A 16,927-nucleotide genomic window follows, 5' to 3' on the forward strand; every position below is an offset into this window, starting at 1 on the left:
AGACCAGGATGCATCTTAGTTTTACTACTTAATTCCTGCATATTATTTAATCTCCCTGAGCCTCAGTTTCTTCATTGGCAAAATACAGATAATCCACTGTTACCTCAAAGAGGTCTTAGGAGACCCCAACAAGAGGCCATATATGAAAGCAGTCAGTAAACAGAAAGTGCTGAATTAACTGTACTTACCTTTCATTTATAAATAATACCCTACTTTCACATATACACACAAAAGATTTGAGATAGTGTACAACATGCTCTCTTTCTCTTTCTCTCTCTCTCTCTAAAAAAAATAAGAAGCCAGAAATAAACATTAGAAACCAATTATGATATGGTTTCACTCATATGTGGAACATAAGAAACAGGGCAGAGGACCATAGGGGAAGGGAGGGAAAATAGAAAGGGAAATCATCAGAGAGGGAGAAAAACCATGAGAGACTCTCTAGGAAAAAAAAAAAAAAAAAGAATGTTGCTGGAGGGGAGGTGGGTGGGGGAGTGGGGTAACGGTGATGGGCATTAAGGAGGGCACGTGATGTGACAAGCACTGGCTGTCATCTACGAAACTGATAAATTACTGAACGCTACATCTGAAACTAATGATGTACTATAAGTTGGCTAACTGAATTTAAATTAAAAAAAGAAAGACAAAAAAAGGTTAATATTCAATAAATATAAAAGGAACTTACACACACACACACACACACACACACAAGGAAAAAAAGAAAACAGAGGAGCTAATTCTCTGAACTTAAGATGACTACAATTGTACTTGGGCATTTGATATGGCTCTGAGCTCTGGACAACCAGAAGGAGATGCTCCTTTTGAAGTGGAAGATTGCAATTCGCGTATATTTAAAATGCCTTAGTATTGATATTTTTACCTTGTCTTTAAAGGGAGTTTGAAAAAATTCTAAGCCCCGAAACCACCTTTGTCTCTGCGTCTGCTCAACTGACTGGAAGAATAGTGAAATCTTATACCTTTGTGGCTTCTCAAAAGTTCTCTTTGAATATATTTTAGTTCAGTATGTTCGATTCAATGGGATCTATTGGAGCAAAGTGTCTTGGCTAAGTGTGTACATTCACTCCTGTCGTTTTCAATGAAGTCACATTTCTTTGCTGAAGGATAAATAATTTTGCATGGTAATGCTGAAAATTGACAGCATTTTCCTTCAAGGGAACATATGGAATGTAGTATCCAAATGGTCACTATGAAAAGTTGTTTATCTCTCTCACTGCTCATGTACTCATAAAATTTTATGTTTAATGGAATTCTATATAGAAACTTTGAACTTACCATAGGCAATGTCTGGTTTACATGCTGTTTCTTTTCTGGTATCTGCAGAGATTGTCAGATCCAATTCTGTCTGCATTTGTCCACAGTCAGCTGAATTTTGTGAAAAATGGTAAAAGTTAGGTTAACATAAAGAGGCAGACACTCCCTTTGGCAGTAAACACAGTTTTCCTAAGTCCCGACAATCCAGTATCATCTTACAAATACCATTTTCTCCTCTTCCATAAAGTGAAACATTATATAAAGCAAAAACAAAACAAAACAAACAAACTTGGACATGAGGCTTAGAATGGGTAGTCACTCCACATTCAGTTCTTTAGAAATCTATATACTTTCCTTAAAGAAAGGAGGAAAATTTCCCATTTTAAGTGTAATTAAAAGTCCCTCGAAGGAACCAAAATGATAACTGGACTGATTTACAACTATAAAAAAAACTATATTATATTAGGTATAATAAGTACCTAAGAAGAAACAATCTGAGGGTTTCAGGGGGAGGGGTTGGGGGGATTGGTTAGCCCAGTAATGTGTATTAAGGAGGGCACGTATTGCATGGAGCACTGTGTGTTATACACAAACAATGAATCATGGAACACTACATCAAAAACTAAGGATGTACTATATGGTGACTAACATAATAATAATAAAAAAAGAAATGTATAGGTATTAAGGCTTTTGAAAAACAAAACAAACCCCAAATCAACCCAGACCCTCATGGAGTCAGTTGTTGATTATTGTTGAGTTCTGGATCTTTTCCTTGACGAAGAACACTGTCTTGGATTTATAGAAGACTGAAGGGAACTGGACAATAAACAGAGATGTCACTAAGTGTTAAGGAAAAGGAAAAAGAATAGAGCTAGTGCCTCAGTCCTGAGCCTCTGTTCTCTTAAGCTGTGGTCCTATTACATTAAAAAGACCAGGTGAAAAGTAAGAATTTCACATCCTGTTATCCCTCTGATATCAATAATCGTCTAGCTGGTGTTTTTCCTTTTCTTACAGTAGAAACCATCAGGGCGTTCAGAAGTTGTCGAGAAGTAGCTTTACAGTATTCAAGGAATCAGCTTTCAATCAGCTAAGCTGTCTACTTCTGAGAAATGACAGTTTGTCAAACAGCTTCTGCCAGATTAGCCCTGGATTATGAGTGGCTGCTCTAAACAGGCATTTGGCCTGAACATGTTACATGAAGTTTACCTTCTACACATTTGCACGTTACTCCTTCACAGACTTTCTGAAGTTTGGTATCGGATGGGTTATAAAACATGGTGCATCGCTTATCTGTGGCAATGAAAGCATAGTTAGGAGAGGCGGCTTGATTAACACACAACACGTTTATGGATCAGTAAGTCTCTTCCATGGGGCCTTGGAGATGACTTATTCCAAAATTTCTTTTTGTAACTTAGGTGCAGGGAGGTTAAACTGTGAATTGCCTCTCTTGGCATGGGTCCCTCTACCCTCCTTCAAAATGATTTCCCTTTCTGTGCTTGAAATTTTACTGTTCAATATTTATTTCTTAGAATTAAAATATTTGATGCTTCCATGAATGAGAGGAAATAAATTATGTTACACGAGAGTCTACTGAAAGAGCTGTAATTGTTTATGTTGGAGAAGAATAGGGGAAGAGGGGCCAAGTATGTTCCATGTGATTTTGGGAGATAAAACTAGAATGAATGGGTGTGAGAGTTTGGTTTATTTTAAGAATTTTCTTAAACAAGTAGAACTGCCTAAAGTGGAGTTGTCTGTCCTGTGAACCAAAGAGCTCTCTGATCACTTAGTGTTCCCAGAAAAAGCTGAGTGATCGAATGTGGGGTCATTGATTCAACATTTATCGATACAGGTTATATACCGAATACTGTGTTAGATACTAGGGGCACAAGAATGAAAACATTCTGTCTGGGTTTGGTGAGAATGACACGCAAACAAATAATTACAATGCAATGTGACAGCACTGCAAAATGTGATGCGAATATAGATGGAAAAGTTGATTCTGGGAGGATTAAAGAAATGGGGGGTGGTATGTGAGCTTCTCCAAAAAGGAGAGATGTAATGAATAATGTAATGAAGGCAAAGTAGTCCTCTGAAGAAATTTTAGAGTAGAGTTGATTACCTGGTCTGTGGTATTCATATACCATGAAAGTAGCAGGACTCAGAAACCCAACTTGAAAAAGTTCAAATATCCGGAATCGAACACAAAGGAACTCATCGGAAGGAATCTGACAGATTCAAGGTTTGAGGAAATTATGGGAGAGAAGAGATTCAGCATTTTAGCCTGTAAATTTTGAATAGTGATTGGAAATGGGGACTGGTGGGAGGTGGAACTTACTGAGTTCAGTTGCATAATAATATGTCCATCTTTGATTTGGTAATCAGTTAGTAGCTGATCTACCCCTTCCACAAGCTAAGAGAGGAAAGAGAAAGCTTGGATTTAATTTCATGATCTTTTTTTTAAAAAAAATTCATCTTTTTGTTTAAATGCATTCACCCAATATTGGGATGTTAGACATGGGGATGCAATCCACTATTCAAAAAAGTTGAAGAGCAGCTCCTCCTCTTGAAATAGTCTGAATATGTAATCATATGCATTCACATTTTGTTCAGACCGTGCGAGTATATGCTCCCACTTTACTTTGAAAAATTAAAACTTGGGTAGATTATTGGTTTGGAAAGAATATTCTAGGTGATTCTATGAAAGTGATATATTAAAATGAAAGGAAATAGCTTTATCTGTAAAACAATACAGTAAAGAAAACCAAGCATCCATAACAATATGTAAAAGAGAACATTTACAACTCTTAAATCTTCTGGGTTTGCACTGATTCCGGTAGGCAAAGAGATATCCATCACTGCATGGGAAGACCCAGATGATGATTCTTCTTTGCTGGGCTTATAGCTAAAATAAATGAGAGAGAGGAAATGGAATAAATAAGTGGACAAGATTCTTTGAGAAAAAGCTTTATTTCTTAGTAGGCTTTAATTTTTAATTTGGGTCTCCATTACTTGCCTCTCTATAATACATGCATTGCAATCTCTAAATTTTAGCATTGCAAGAGATCTGTGAGTAATCTGTTCTAACTCATTGCTCACTTGGCCAATGCTTTATTGAGAGAGTGAGCATGAGTAGGAAGGGCAGAGGGAGAGAGAGTGAGAGAACCCCAAGCAGACTCTGCACTAATTGCGGAGCCCAACGTGGGGCTCAATCTCACAACCCTAAGGTCATGACCCTGAGATCATGACCCTGAGACCATGACCTAAGCTGAAACCAGGAGTCAGATGCTTAACTGACTGCGCCACCCAGGTTCCCCTTGACTGATACTTTAAATGGACCACCTTTAAAAATGGAACTGGAAAAGACCATAGAGGTCATTCAATCCAAGCTTTTAATTATCTAGTCAAGGTAACTGAGGATGAGAGTAAGGTACTTGTTCAAGGTCACATGACTAGTTTACCCAGAGCTGCATAAATCTCTTGATTCTCATTCCAGTTCTTTTTCTAATGGAGCATACTTGAAAAAGAAAATTTGTTCTATATTCGAAAGAGGCTCAATAAGCATGTTCAGGAAAAGGCTGGAAGGAAATACCCTAAAATGTTAGCAGCTACTTTCTCTGGATGGTGAGATTATAAGTGATTATCTATTTCTTTTCCATGCTTCTCTATATTTTCTAAAATTTTCACAATAGATATTTATTTTTTAAAAAATGTTTTAAGGACTATCCTCTGTCTAGGAATTGTGCTTAGGAGGAAGCTAAGGAAAAAGGCAAAGGGGGTAAAAAGGCAGATTTGGTGTTTTTTTCATTTTTCTGATAAGAGAGAGAAAAAAAACCCCACTGAACTGGGGGATCAGGAAACTTGGGTTTTACCCTAATTCTGCTAAGAGAATTCTATGAATCGTTTTCCCTCTCTGGAGCTAATTTTCTTGTTTGTAAAATACACTGTGAAGAAGTATAAACTTGTGTTTCAAGTTTACCTTTATAATTCCAAGGCTTCGTTTTGGGTGGCAGAGGTTGGTGCTACCATTAATCAGAATTAGAAGATTTAAAAGGGGCAAGTCGGCAGGTCAGGGACTGAAGACCGGGGATAGGGGCAGAGCGAGGGTGGTTCTGCAAAGCTTGAATTTCAGGTTCCAGCTTCACCTCAAGATGCTGAGAGGTAGCTAGACACTTGAGAGCGGAACCTGGAATATCCGTCGAGATTAAAGGAAGAAACTGGGGAGACAGCTTCATAGGGGGAAGATAAACTGATATCACCTGAAGGAATGAGTATTAGTGAAATGGGAGGTTTTATGTGAGTTAGTGAGTTGGCAGGGGATCTCTTTTCCCCAATCACACCTTATAGGGGCAGACTCGATTAGATGTTTTGTATGTAATATTTACTGTAGTAATGAAAGATATTATAAAATCTCTGATTTACAAAAATTTAACCCCATTCTTCACCAAATTAACAATTAACAACAGACTATAAGACAATGTGGAACTGTAAAATGACACCTGGACATCTCCCTTATTGGATGGGTTGTATCACCAGAAGCAGAGAACTCTTGCTCACAGATGCAAATACTCTGTCAACAGAATGGAAAAGGGCCTCCTGAGTGGAGAATGTCTATGAAAAGTCGCTGGAGCCTTGATGACTGGTTGCCATGGTGACTGTTTCAACCATGGAACAGAAACCTTCCTTTCAAGAAGCCCTTTGCCTGCTGCCAAAGACAGCAATCTCCCCCAAAGGCATTTTGTTCAGAGAGAAGGAGAGAAATGAAATCCTTTTTTCTTTTCTTATGGCTACAACAGAGAGGTTGTAAAAAGCTAAATACAGGAAAGAGACCCTCTGAATACAGAAACTGTATGCTGGCATTTTTTTTATCAGGAGAGAGAATATTGGAAGGCAAAGATGTTTTCACATGAATAAGTACTACACAGTTACTTTTGGACTTTATCCAACCTAACTTCAGCTTCACAGAGCCAAAGCATATTCCACCTGGCTCTTTTGAACATTCTGTTCCCAATTTGTAAAAAAAAAAAATAGAAAATTCAATATTACATCTCTATTTGCTTTTTTTTGTATATTAGCAATCTGGAATGAGGCCTCCTGTCAATGAATTCAAATGAATGAGTTTTTGATAAAAGCCTTTTTATGTATAGCAGAGTTGTGGGACATAAGAACTGGAAGACACTTGGAGATCAGATAGTTTAGTATCCCTGCATTACAGAAGAGGCCCAGGGAAGCAACCCGATTTGCCACAGGTCACTTGAGTACTTCATGGATGGCAGAGGCTACCCCACAGGTGTCCCACTGCACCATCAGAGCCCTCCTTTGTGCCCACTGTAGGGTCCCGTACAGTGATTCTGGCCCTGCCTTCGACAAGTCTGCTCACACCTCCCTGTGACCAGTGTTAGGAAATTAAACACAACTGTGATCATGCCTCCTCCCCCAGAAGAGAGGTACCCAAGAGCAGAAATGGCAGTTAGGAGGATGGGAAAGTGTAACCTTAGCAGGAAGACGTGAGGGAATGAGGAAGGGTATTTGAGAGGAAACAGAACTGGCCAAGGACAGGAGGTATTGTGAGCAGGCTGGCCAGTGAGGGAATCCTTGAAAAGAGAGAGACTGGACAAGGATGGGAAATGGCTGAGAAGGAGATGGTGAGAAGCAGTGTACTGTTCCTTGAGGTCGGTGGTCTCGGGTTATACTGACTGAAGGAGGTGGTTTAGATCCAGGACTGAGTATCAGGGTCTGGGGCTTGAGGCCCTGCCTCTGCCACCAACTCTGTGAGAACTCAGCAGGTCACTTCACTTCTTTGTGGGTCAACTTTGGGGATCACTGTATCATCCCCCAAATCCTTTTCCACTCTAATCTGTTATACAACTCTATGGAATTTCTAAGTGCTTTGACACATGTGTGATTATACGTAAAATCAGCAGAATACCAACCACAGAAATCAGTTGCTGAGAATACGAAGTTAAGGAAACAGCCCAACGGGAGGTACTGAGGGGTAATGAAAGGAAGAGGGAAGAAGCCTGTGTTCTAATCATGGCTTCACCACTAAATGATTCACTCTGTGTGATCACTAAGGTATGTGTACATAATTTCAAAAACCTATGCCTTTTTAAAAAAGACTTTATTTATTTGAGAGAGAGAGGGAGAGTATGAGCAGGGAGAGGGGAAGGGACAGAGGGAGAAGGAAGAGGGAGGGAGGGGAGTGGAGGGGGTGAGGGGCAGAGGGAGAAGCAGACTCCTCACTGAGCAGGGAGCCCAATGTGGGGCTTGATCCCAGGACTCTGGGATCATGACCTGAGCTGAAGGCAGATGCTTAACTGACTGAGCCACCCAGATGCCCCCCCAAATCTACTCTTTTATAAGCATTTTAGGATGGTGGCTATGGTAAACAGAATAATGGCCCCCCAAAATGTCCATGTCCTAATCCCCTGAACCTGCGAATAAGGGACTTGCAGCTGTGATTAAATGAAGGATCTTGCAATAAAGAGATTATCCTGGATTATCTGGGTGGGCCCAATATAATCAATAGGGTCTTTATAAGGAAAGGAAGCAGGAGAGTCAGAGGAGATATGATGATGGAAAGGGGTCAGAGTCAGAGAAGACTGGAAGATGTGTGCTGTGTGCTCTGCACATGGAGGAAGGGGCCACAAGCCAAAGAATGCTGGTAGCCTATAGCATCTGGAAAAGGCAAGGAAGTGGATTCTCCCCTAGTGCCTCTAGGAGGAATGCAGCCCATTGATTTTAGGACTTTTGGCCTCCAGAATTATAAGAGAATCAATTTGGGCTTTTTCACCATTAAGTTTCTGATAAATTGTTGCCTAGCAGCAATAGGAAACTGCCACAGTGACCAATTTAGGCCTCTGAAGTTAGTCTGCAGAGGGTTCAGCACCAGTGGTTCTCAAGTCTACCATCAGAATAACCTCTAGGGGTGAGGTCAGAGTTTTGGATAGTTCTAAAAGCTCTCCAGCTGACTACCATGTGCAGCCTGAGTTGAGAACTACTGGCTGATAATGGCTAGGGATTTTGCTGGGTGAATGTGATTTTTCTAAGTAGGAGAGTAGGAGTTGCTTGTAAGAAAATCCTTTGCTTTTTCTTTTCCTAATACTTCTATCTCCTCTCTACCTTTCTGGCAGATAGAAAAAATATTATAGTGTTTGAATTAGAAGAAGGCCAAAAGTGGGAGGGAAAACTATTTATGAGCAAAAACAAAGTGGTTTTATAGAGTCAGTAGCTATCTAAGAACACCCATTATGTCCTGCATTTTAAAAAGCGCACAATTTTGCATCTTCCAGCCCTCTTAAAATTCAAAAAGATATAAAGGGATAATACAATGGCACAACTCAGACCTTAAAGTCTGCGCTCCCCTTTGTGGAAACAGGCTCACCTGGCACATGCTACGATGCGCTTGTAATCCGAGTCGCCATAGCCTCTGTAGCTGGAAGCTAGCACACATGACAAACAAACAGCAAACAAAAACAACAGTGAACCATTTTTAGCTGTTTTGCACCTGTTAGAACAGAATAATTAATGAAAAGTTTTCTGAACACACTTAAAAATGATTTATGATTTGGAAGTTGACACTTCTAGTGATTTTAAGGGAAATTCATGGCTACCGACAATACCAAAAATTATAACAGTTCTCTGCTCTCAAAGAACTTATAATTTAAGGAAGGAGTTATTTAAGGTAGCATGTTTGGGGAAGGTTGCAGGGAGAAAGAGCTGATGCCTGGATTCACTGGTAGCTAGAAAGTTGCCTATAGGGATAGGTCTTTGAGCCACACCTGGAAGCTCTCAGGGCAGAAAAGAGCATACACACTGACCCCAGGGCCATGGTTAGAAGAGGACTACAGTGTGCATGGGGACTTGCTTTTGGAGTGAGGGGGAGAACCAACCCACCAGAAGAGGGAAGTGAAGACCACGGGTTGAAAAAGAAGGTAAAAATTACAGTGTAAATTACGTTGTTTTACCTTCTATGTCTTGGGTTTCAATTTTCAAATGAAAGCTGCAAATTTCCTCAGAAGTGCTGGTTTTTTGAACCACAGTTGTTACCTACATCAGGACGAGTGAGCAAGAATATTCTATTTAAAACAGGACAGTGGGAAAGGCATAATGGCAGTACTGTTGCTGCAAATGGGATGCTTGGAGTATCATTTCCATAATCCAGTGCAAATTGGGTGCAGTGAAGACTCATTTCACAATAGCTGGACTTTCAGGAAAACCCAAAAATTTGAAACATAGCTGAGAAGACTAAGTAGGAAAAAAAAAAAAACAATGACATCTAGCCAGGCAGAATCTTCCCAAGTTCCATGCAGTCAAATCTGAGCCCTTCATCATATAGGAACGTTCCTAAGCCTCTCACCCTTGAACCTGTACACTCTAATTTTATGCATAACACTACAAGGCTAGGATGTATGGTTTTCTCCCAGCTGCCACGCCACCCTTGGTAAACAACAAATTTTAGGTATGCATGGAAGGGCAGGGGTGCTACCAGAGGTAGGTATATTGACAGCAACTAGAAGTGACAGAGAAGTGGACAATCCATCTCCCCACCAACCCAACCTTGCAATCTTATAAAGTCTTTGAAGGAATAAATGTGCTAAAGATAAGAGCATAATTAAAATCATCAGAATGTTAAATTATGCTTAGAATATGTAATTTCTTATTTCAGCCATTTGGCAGTTAATAAGTTTTTCTAAGCTATGTATGTGCATGCAGTCTATAGCTAAAATAGAAGAAACTTAAGCCCTTACATATGTACATCAATCTGCAAAGATGCTGGATAAACAAGGTGTGACTATGTTACTAACCATAGAAAACATGGACATATACGTGTGTGTGTCCACACACATGCATCGTATGTACATGTTATACATATAGAACCATAAAATTATGTATCTATAATTATGTATATAATTTCCACAAATACAAAGACTATATGCCTACAAAGATTAACATAACCATTTGCAAAAAGCAATTGTGAGGACAACTACCAAGATAGCTAAAAAGAATTAAATAAATGAATCCTACTTTAGTCATGGTTACCCAAGCCTAGACTTCTGTAATTTTGCGGCAAAATCCCTAATTTTCTTTTATGTTACCGAGTACAAGCAGACACATCATTGAAATTGGCGTTTAATGAAATACTTACATGCACTGTGGCCAAGCCATTGCTGTATCCAGTACTGACCACGAGGTCATCATTGAGAGGCACCTGGAAAGGGGATGAGAAGCCATGCTTTCTTTTCTTATTCAACAGGGAGGGAGGACAGAACAATGAAAAGAGTGGGTGGACACCTGCCAGCTTCCTCTCAGAGCTTTTGTGAGATTAAATGGATAAGACAGTGAAAATCCTATGCACACAGACACAAAAAGTGCTGGAAATTCCCCTTTCCCTTCTACATGTAAATACGATGTCTGAGATCTCCTAAGTAAGCCAGTGAAACCAACATATCAGAAGTCATTTTTGGTTACATTTTCATTTATATATGGTTATGTTAAAACTGGATCTTCATCTCCTTTTGCCAACTGAGTAAATCCGTTCAGCGCCTCGTGATGGCTTGTCTCCTCCACTTCCCACTGGTCTCTGGCCAAAGCCCTTGACACCCCACCCAAACCCTGCCAAATCCTTAGGTACTGATGGTCTTCTTCCCATCCTTCTAGAAGGAAAGTGAAGGTACGAACTGGGTTAAGGAATTCTCCTCTCCAGAGGAACTCTATTATACAAATGGCCCCTGATAAGTGGAAAGCATGGGAAAGATTATTTTGTGAGAGAGGCTCAGAGTTGGTCCTTTGCTTTCTCTCCAAGTCTGCAGCCTGCCCTTCCCTTACTTAGCACAGTAGAGCAAAAGGGATTTGGTGTGCATGAAAAGTCATCAGCCCTTCCTCTAAATTTTAGTAAATATACATAAAAAGGTCAACTTTCTTGTTCTCCCTGATGGAATATAGCAACATTTATTGAAAAGCCAGTGCATCAAGATGCTGCATGAGGAATGGGTTCTATGAACATAAATGACATATAAGTTTGGGAAATGAACACTGTTACCCTGCCCCTGTCCCCATGTCCCTCCATTTCCCATTCTTCCCTGGAGTCACCACACTTAGTCACATACGTATTAAAGACGGGGTATCCTTTATGAAAGAATTTGTTTAACTTCATTTAAGTTACGGTTTCCTACACTTACTTGACCACCAAACCTTTTTTATGTAACACGTTTCAGGAAATGCTGGCATAGAGAATTCCAAACTCGCTACTACTAGCGTGGGTTTTATACAAAGACAATATCATGGGTTGAGGTTTAAATTATTTAAAAATGGCAAGGGGCTCCTTACAGCATTACCCCTGCAGAGAAGAATTAACTCCAGCTATCTCTGGTGGGCCTACGGCGCTATTCAGGTCAAGAGCTCCTCATGAGAGCTTAGACCATTGGCTCAGAATGTGAATCTCTGGTGAACTCTACAGGCTCCCAGAGAAAGGAGACACATTACCAACCCAGGGGGCACAAGCACACGTGCCTGCGGAGGCCCAAGCCCAAAGTAAGTACGGACAAAGTGCATACACACATGTCATATGACTGGCGGGAACTGTGACAGATTGAAGAATGCTTGCTGCTGCCAGCACCTTGTTGCCAGATCATATGGTTTTTAAAGGAGTTTGGAGTTTTATTTGAAATCTATGGATTTTTAAGTGTTGGAATATGTCTATATCTCTATCTACATATCCATACCTATCTTTTTTTTTTTTACTATGGACCAATAGTTGGCAATTTTTACATTTAATTTTGTTTCTCATGCTATTTACTTTTCCCAAACATGGATTTGTAGAGGATATAGACAGTTAAAAACTATTTCCACTTATTTGTATATTTAAATATGACTTAAAAGCATCTAAAATGTGGTAATTAGAAAAATGTATCTTAGCAGCTGTTTACTGGCAGCTACTCTAACTGACACAGAAACTTGTTTTTCCAATGTGTCCTTTTCTTTGGGAAATTTTCATAGGCCATCAAGGCTTTCATTAAAAAAAAAAAAAAATCCAGGGGGGCCTGGGTGGCTCAGTTGGTTAAGCGTCTGACTTTTGATCTCAGCTCAGGTCTTGAGCTCAGGGCTGTGAGTTCAAGCCTTCAAGCCCTATGTTGCGCTCTGCCCTGGGCGTGGAGCCCACTAAAAAGAAAAAAAAAAAAAATCCAGCAGGGTACACGGGGTAAGCTGTCAGAGGACCTAAAGGCCAATTCCAGTGAGGCCACAGTTACATGTGTAACAGGGCCAGATGGAACCACTGATGGAGGCCCAAGTGTGTTTTCTCTCACTCTACCACTGCATCTTTGTGCATACTGTTCTCTCTGTCTGGAATGTTCTTTTTTTCACCTGGCTAAGTCATTCTGATTCTTCCAGATTTAACCTGCACACCTAGATGCATTTGACAAATTCCTACCTCTCACCTTGGGTGAGGAGGCCCTGCTCTGTCCTTCCATGTCCCTGTTGAGGCTTTTATTTTTCACTGTCTGTTAAAACAATGGTATCCCCAAGCATACAGTTTCTTCATATACTTTGCTTTTGAATCCCCAGTGCCCAGGACATAGCAGGTACCCCTGCTCAGGACATAGTAGGTACTCAGTGTATTTTTTAGTAGTAAGTAGATATATTTGTAAAATAGGCATGGAACACATGATTTCAAAGGTCTCATCCAGTTATAAAATATTATCAAAAGTCCTTCATTTACCTCTATTGGCCTCCCAAGGAAATTCTTCTCTGTCATCTTGTAATGGTGTAAGTCACCTTTACGCTTATAAGAAACATTGATATCCATGTCCAAGTGGAGTTGTTTAATCATGAGTGAATATTCTGTCAGGCCCTCGATGGCATTAATTGTATCCTACCGACAATCAGCAAGGCACAAAAAGAGGTTTAGCTCATTTATATATTCCCTGTGTTTACAAATACCCTTTCTTATGAGAGGGTGGGGATGCGTTAACCAGCACTGAAACTCCAGCTGACTGAATGAAATTGGAGAAGGGCCCCCAGGTGGGGGTGAGAGGAAGGTCTCTCCCTCCCCAGTGAGGATGCTCCTGTCGGCAGGGAGAGGAAGGAAGTGTGGCCTCAGGGCCAAGTTCTCCATGCATCCAGCATCCCGATGCGTGACCTCAGGCAGGTCACTCTTTGCAGAATGCCTCCAACTCCTTGCTTGACTCTCTCCTTTTTATCCTTAAGTCTCACCTTAAATAACTCCACAGTGAGGCCATAAATAAGCTCTCCCTCCCCATAATTCTGTTTTAATTTTCTCCTTCTGCCCACCGTAATGCAAGATGTCTGGAGGAAGTCTTTCTTGGCATCCATTACATTTAGTAGGTACACATGGTAGCTATTGAACAAGTATTTATTTGTTGAAGGAATAAATGGATGAACTTTATTTTTCTAGGTCTCATCTTCCTCATCTATAAAATTGGAAAATTGACTAGTTCAGAGATGTCAAATATGTGGCTACCCCGTTTGCCTGTGTCCATGATGTGCTCATCAATGGGACACTCTTCCTTGCTGAGCCTATACCCATCTCCAAGACGAAACCCATTTGCCTCCCCAGATTAGATAATCACTAAAGTAATCCTGAAGGACCCCTCTAACTCTAGATTTTGTAAACATATACAAACACATTCTGTCATCATCCAAACATCCAAGGAACAGAGAAGATGCCAATATTTGAGCTAAACTTCTGAGTGCAGATGTATATTCTTCAACTACTGAATAGTTCTAACATAGAATATACATACATAAATGAGTTTACGTTGGTAGCTAGATAAACTATAACAATCAGTATTTCTCTCACTTTTTATTTATTTTGGGGGGAGGGAATATCAGTACTTTTGTCCACATGGGCATTATACATGATGTGATGGAATTGCTGATAACCAGGCTAGCCCTTCATGATGATTAAGAATCATAAAGGAAGCACTGGATTTAGAGTTAGGAGATGTGAGTTCTGATTTTGGCACTGCCACTAATTCCATGAATGAACCTCCTGGGGCTGACTTCCTTCTCTAAAAAGGCTATCAATGCAGATAATCTCTAACGGTCCTTTGATTCTAGTCATTAATTCATATCTATGGCATGCGTTTGGTGGACAAAAGTATGGAGGTCATAAGGAGCGTGGGATGTGTAGTGGGTGGGGCGGGGGGGCAGGACAAATGTCTTCATGAGGATAAAACAAGACAAAGAAATGTTACCTGGGTTGAATAAAAGCCACCTCCGTACCTCTGCTCTTCAGATAGCCATTTGATGATTGGGTTAACATAATTTATGTCTTTCAAGCTCAGACTGGTGAGCAAAGCATAGGCAGTGGTTTCCACCATATGTGCTGTACCAACGTTAGGTGTGGATCTGTCTTGCTGTTGAGGATTGTCTTTCCAAAAACGGTAAATGACTGGATCACCTGAACATCAACAGATCACATTCATTAATAGAGTTAAAAATGAATTTGACATAATTCTAGCAGGTTTCTAGAAGTTTCTCCATGTAGTGGCCTTTTGAGTTCTAGAAGTTTCTTACTCGTTTGTAAGAAGAACTGCCTCAAGGAGATCAACACAAAATAAGATCCCTTAATACGGTGCTGTTTGTTTTGACTCAGAAGGGTCATCGCGGAGAGTACACGTGTACTTGGGAAGAGCAGTATAGTGGAGTGAGAAGTAATAAACTGGTGACTAGTACAAGTTCTACTCTCTTCTCCACTAGGAACTGACCATGTCCTTCTGGACAAATTCTTTTAGTCCTGTGGGACTAATTCTCTAATACCTAAAGTGTATGTAGTACTTTTTTCTTTGCAGCGAAACTCAGGTGAGATACCAAATGTAACTTTAGATCTACCAGAAAGCACCATCCATAGAGAAAGGCTTACTGTTATTATTGACACTATGAGATAAATTGGAGAAGTTTTCTCCCTGAGAGAAAAAAAAGTCTATGTCCTAGAAATTATGAGATGCCCAAAGCCTTAGTTCAGTCTTTTATGATCATTCCTCAATGTAAAGCACTAAAGATAATTTCATATATGCAATACTTTTCATAAATTAGGTTCTAAATTATATTTGTTATTGCTCTAGTAATTTAAATCTCATCACTTTACATCCTTTTTAAAATAGATTATCTTTTAAAAAAACAGTAAGGCGTATCTGGAAATCATTTTTGAAGATTAGTCAAGATTTTGATGTATCTGTTTACAATTCATAATTATGCTATTTGCATGACTTTGGACAATGTTTCCCCTCGCTCTCAGAGACTCAGATTTGCTGTATTTAGAATGAAAAATTTGGTTTTTGAAGATACTTGCAGCTCAAACATTATTTGAATTATTAAGACCTCTTCTTAAATTCTTTGATTTTATGATCTCTACCTTCTAAGACTGAAGACATTTCTTTTGCTTTATTTTAAAGGCACTGTACAAGTGGTTTTGAGGTTCAGTCATTTTTATTTATTTATTTTAAGATTCAGTCATTTTTAAATGATGACAGAAATCAAATCTTGTAGATAGTGGTACTCCTCATGTTACATTTATTGAACTTTTAGAAAACCTCAGCCAGGAGAGGGCTTGGAAGTGCCCAACCATGCCCGTGCTGGTATAGGAACACTGGCCAGTGATCACTGCTATCCTCTTTCTATTTCTTAACTCCTGACCTATAGGAAGTGGTATCTTTATTTTTTCAAAATGAAGTACACATATAGCCAATCCCATACAGTATAAGCCAGAGTGGAAAGTGCAATAAAGTGGCAATGAGTACAACTTTCTCTGCTAAAAATCCTCCAATGTCTTCCCTTTTCACTCGAAGTGGAAATTAAAGGTTTTGGCTTCAACTGACCTCCACAGCACCCCGATGTGAATGAAGCACAGGCATCCCTTGGTCTGGGCAGAAGCAGAACCAAACCAGGGTGCCTAGCGAGGGGAATTCACAGGCTGGATTTCAGCCTCAGTTCACTGGCCTGGGTGGAGCTGTGCACATTGAACAACTGTATATGGGAGTCTTGCAGCACTCCTGTGATGACCTCCAAGGCTGTATATGACCCTCCCTCACTTCCTCACCCTTTCCTTCCCTGACCTCCCCATCATCTCACTCTTTTCCAGCCACACTGGCCTCCTTGCAATTCTTGGAGCTCCCGGCACCCTCCTGCCTCAGGCATATGCACATGCTGCTTCTCCACCAGGAACAACCTTCGGATAGTCACCAGCTTGCTCCCTCACCTCCTTCAAGTCTTGACTCAAGTACTAGCTTCTCAGTGAGGCTTAAAGTACAGCCTACTCCTCCCTGTGTCCCTCCCCTGCTTTCCTTTTCTTCATATCATTCATCACCAACCTATTCACTATATGCAATATTTTATTTTCCATGTTTGTCTCTCTCTCCATTACTGAAATGTAAGTTTCATGACGACCTGTTTTTTTTTTTTTTTTTTTTTGGTCTGTTGCTTTATGTCTAGAACCTAGAACAGTGTCTGGTATATAGGAGGTACTCAAAACATACACTGAACGAATGAATAACAGCATTTATTATATTATATTGTGATGATTTGTTCCTTTAGGGCAGGGATTGTGTCTTACTCAACTTTGCATGCCCTAACCTCTTTCCCAGAATTAGCAGACTCTATATGCTTAGTAAACACTTGCTGAACAGATGTGTGAAAC

At 40.1% G+C, this 16,927-nt stretch overlaps 1 protein-coding gene across 1 annotated transcript in view; it reads right to left on the bottom strand.

Moving 5' to 3' along the window:
* The window catches only part of C5 (complement C5), a 79,684-nt gene that overhangs the window by 6,809 nt on the left and 55,948 nt on the right, over nucleotides 1–16,927 (bottom strand). The window contains exons 29-38 of the mRNA XM_026513879.4: nucleotides 14,487–14,692; nucleotides 12,989–13,141; nucleotides 10,418–10,480; nucleotides 9,237–9,318; nucleotides 8,654–8,711; nucleotides 4,072–4,174; nucleotides 3,608–3,682; nucleotides 3,392–3,497; nucleotides 2,479–2,562; nucleotides 1,294–1,383 (exon numbers count right to left, since the gene is read on the bottom strand). Of these exons, the coding sequence (XP_026369664.1) occupies nucleotides 1,294–1,383; nucleotides 2,479–2,562; nucleotides 3,392–3,497; nucleotides 3,608–3,682; nucleotides 4,072–4,174; nucleotides 8,654–8,711; nucleotides 9,237–9,318; nucleotides 10,418–10,480; nucleotides 12,989–13,141; nucleotides 14,487–14,692 (1,020 nt within the window). The remainder of the gene's footprint in view (nucleotides 1–1,293; nucleotides 1,384–2,478; nucleotides 2,563–3,391; nucleotides 3,498–3,607; nucleotides 3,683–4,071; nucleotides 4,175–8,653; nucleotides 8,712–9,236; nucleotides 9,319–10,417; nucleotides 10,481–12,988; nucleotides 13,142–14,486; nucleotides 14,693–16,927) is intronic.

The sequence above is a fragment of the Ursus arctos genome, unplaced genomic scaffold (assembly GCF_023065955.2).
Source record: "Ursus arctos isolate Adak ecotype North America unplaced genomic scaffold, UrsArc2.0 scaffold_18, whole genome shotgun sequence".
Taxonomy (NCBI): domain Eukaryota; kingdom Metazoa; phylum Chordata; class Mammalia; order Carnivora; family Ursidae; genus Ursus; species Ursus arctos.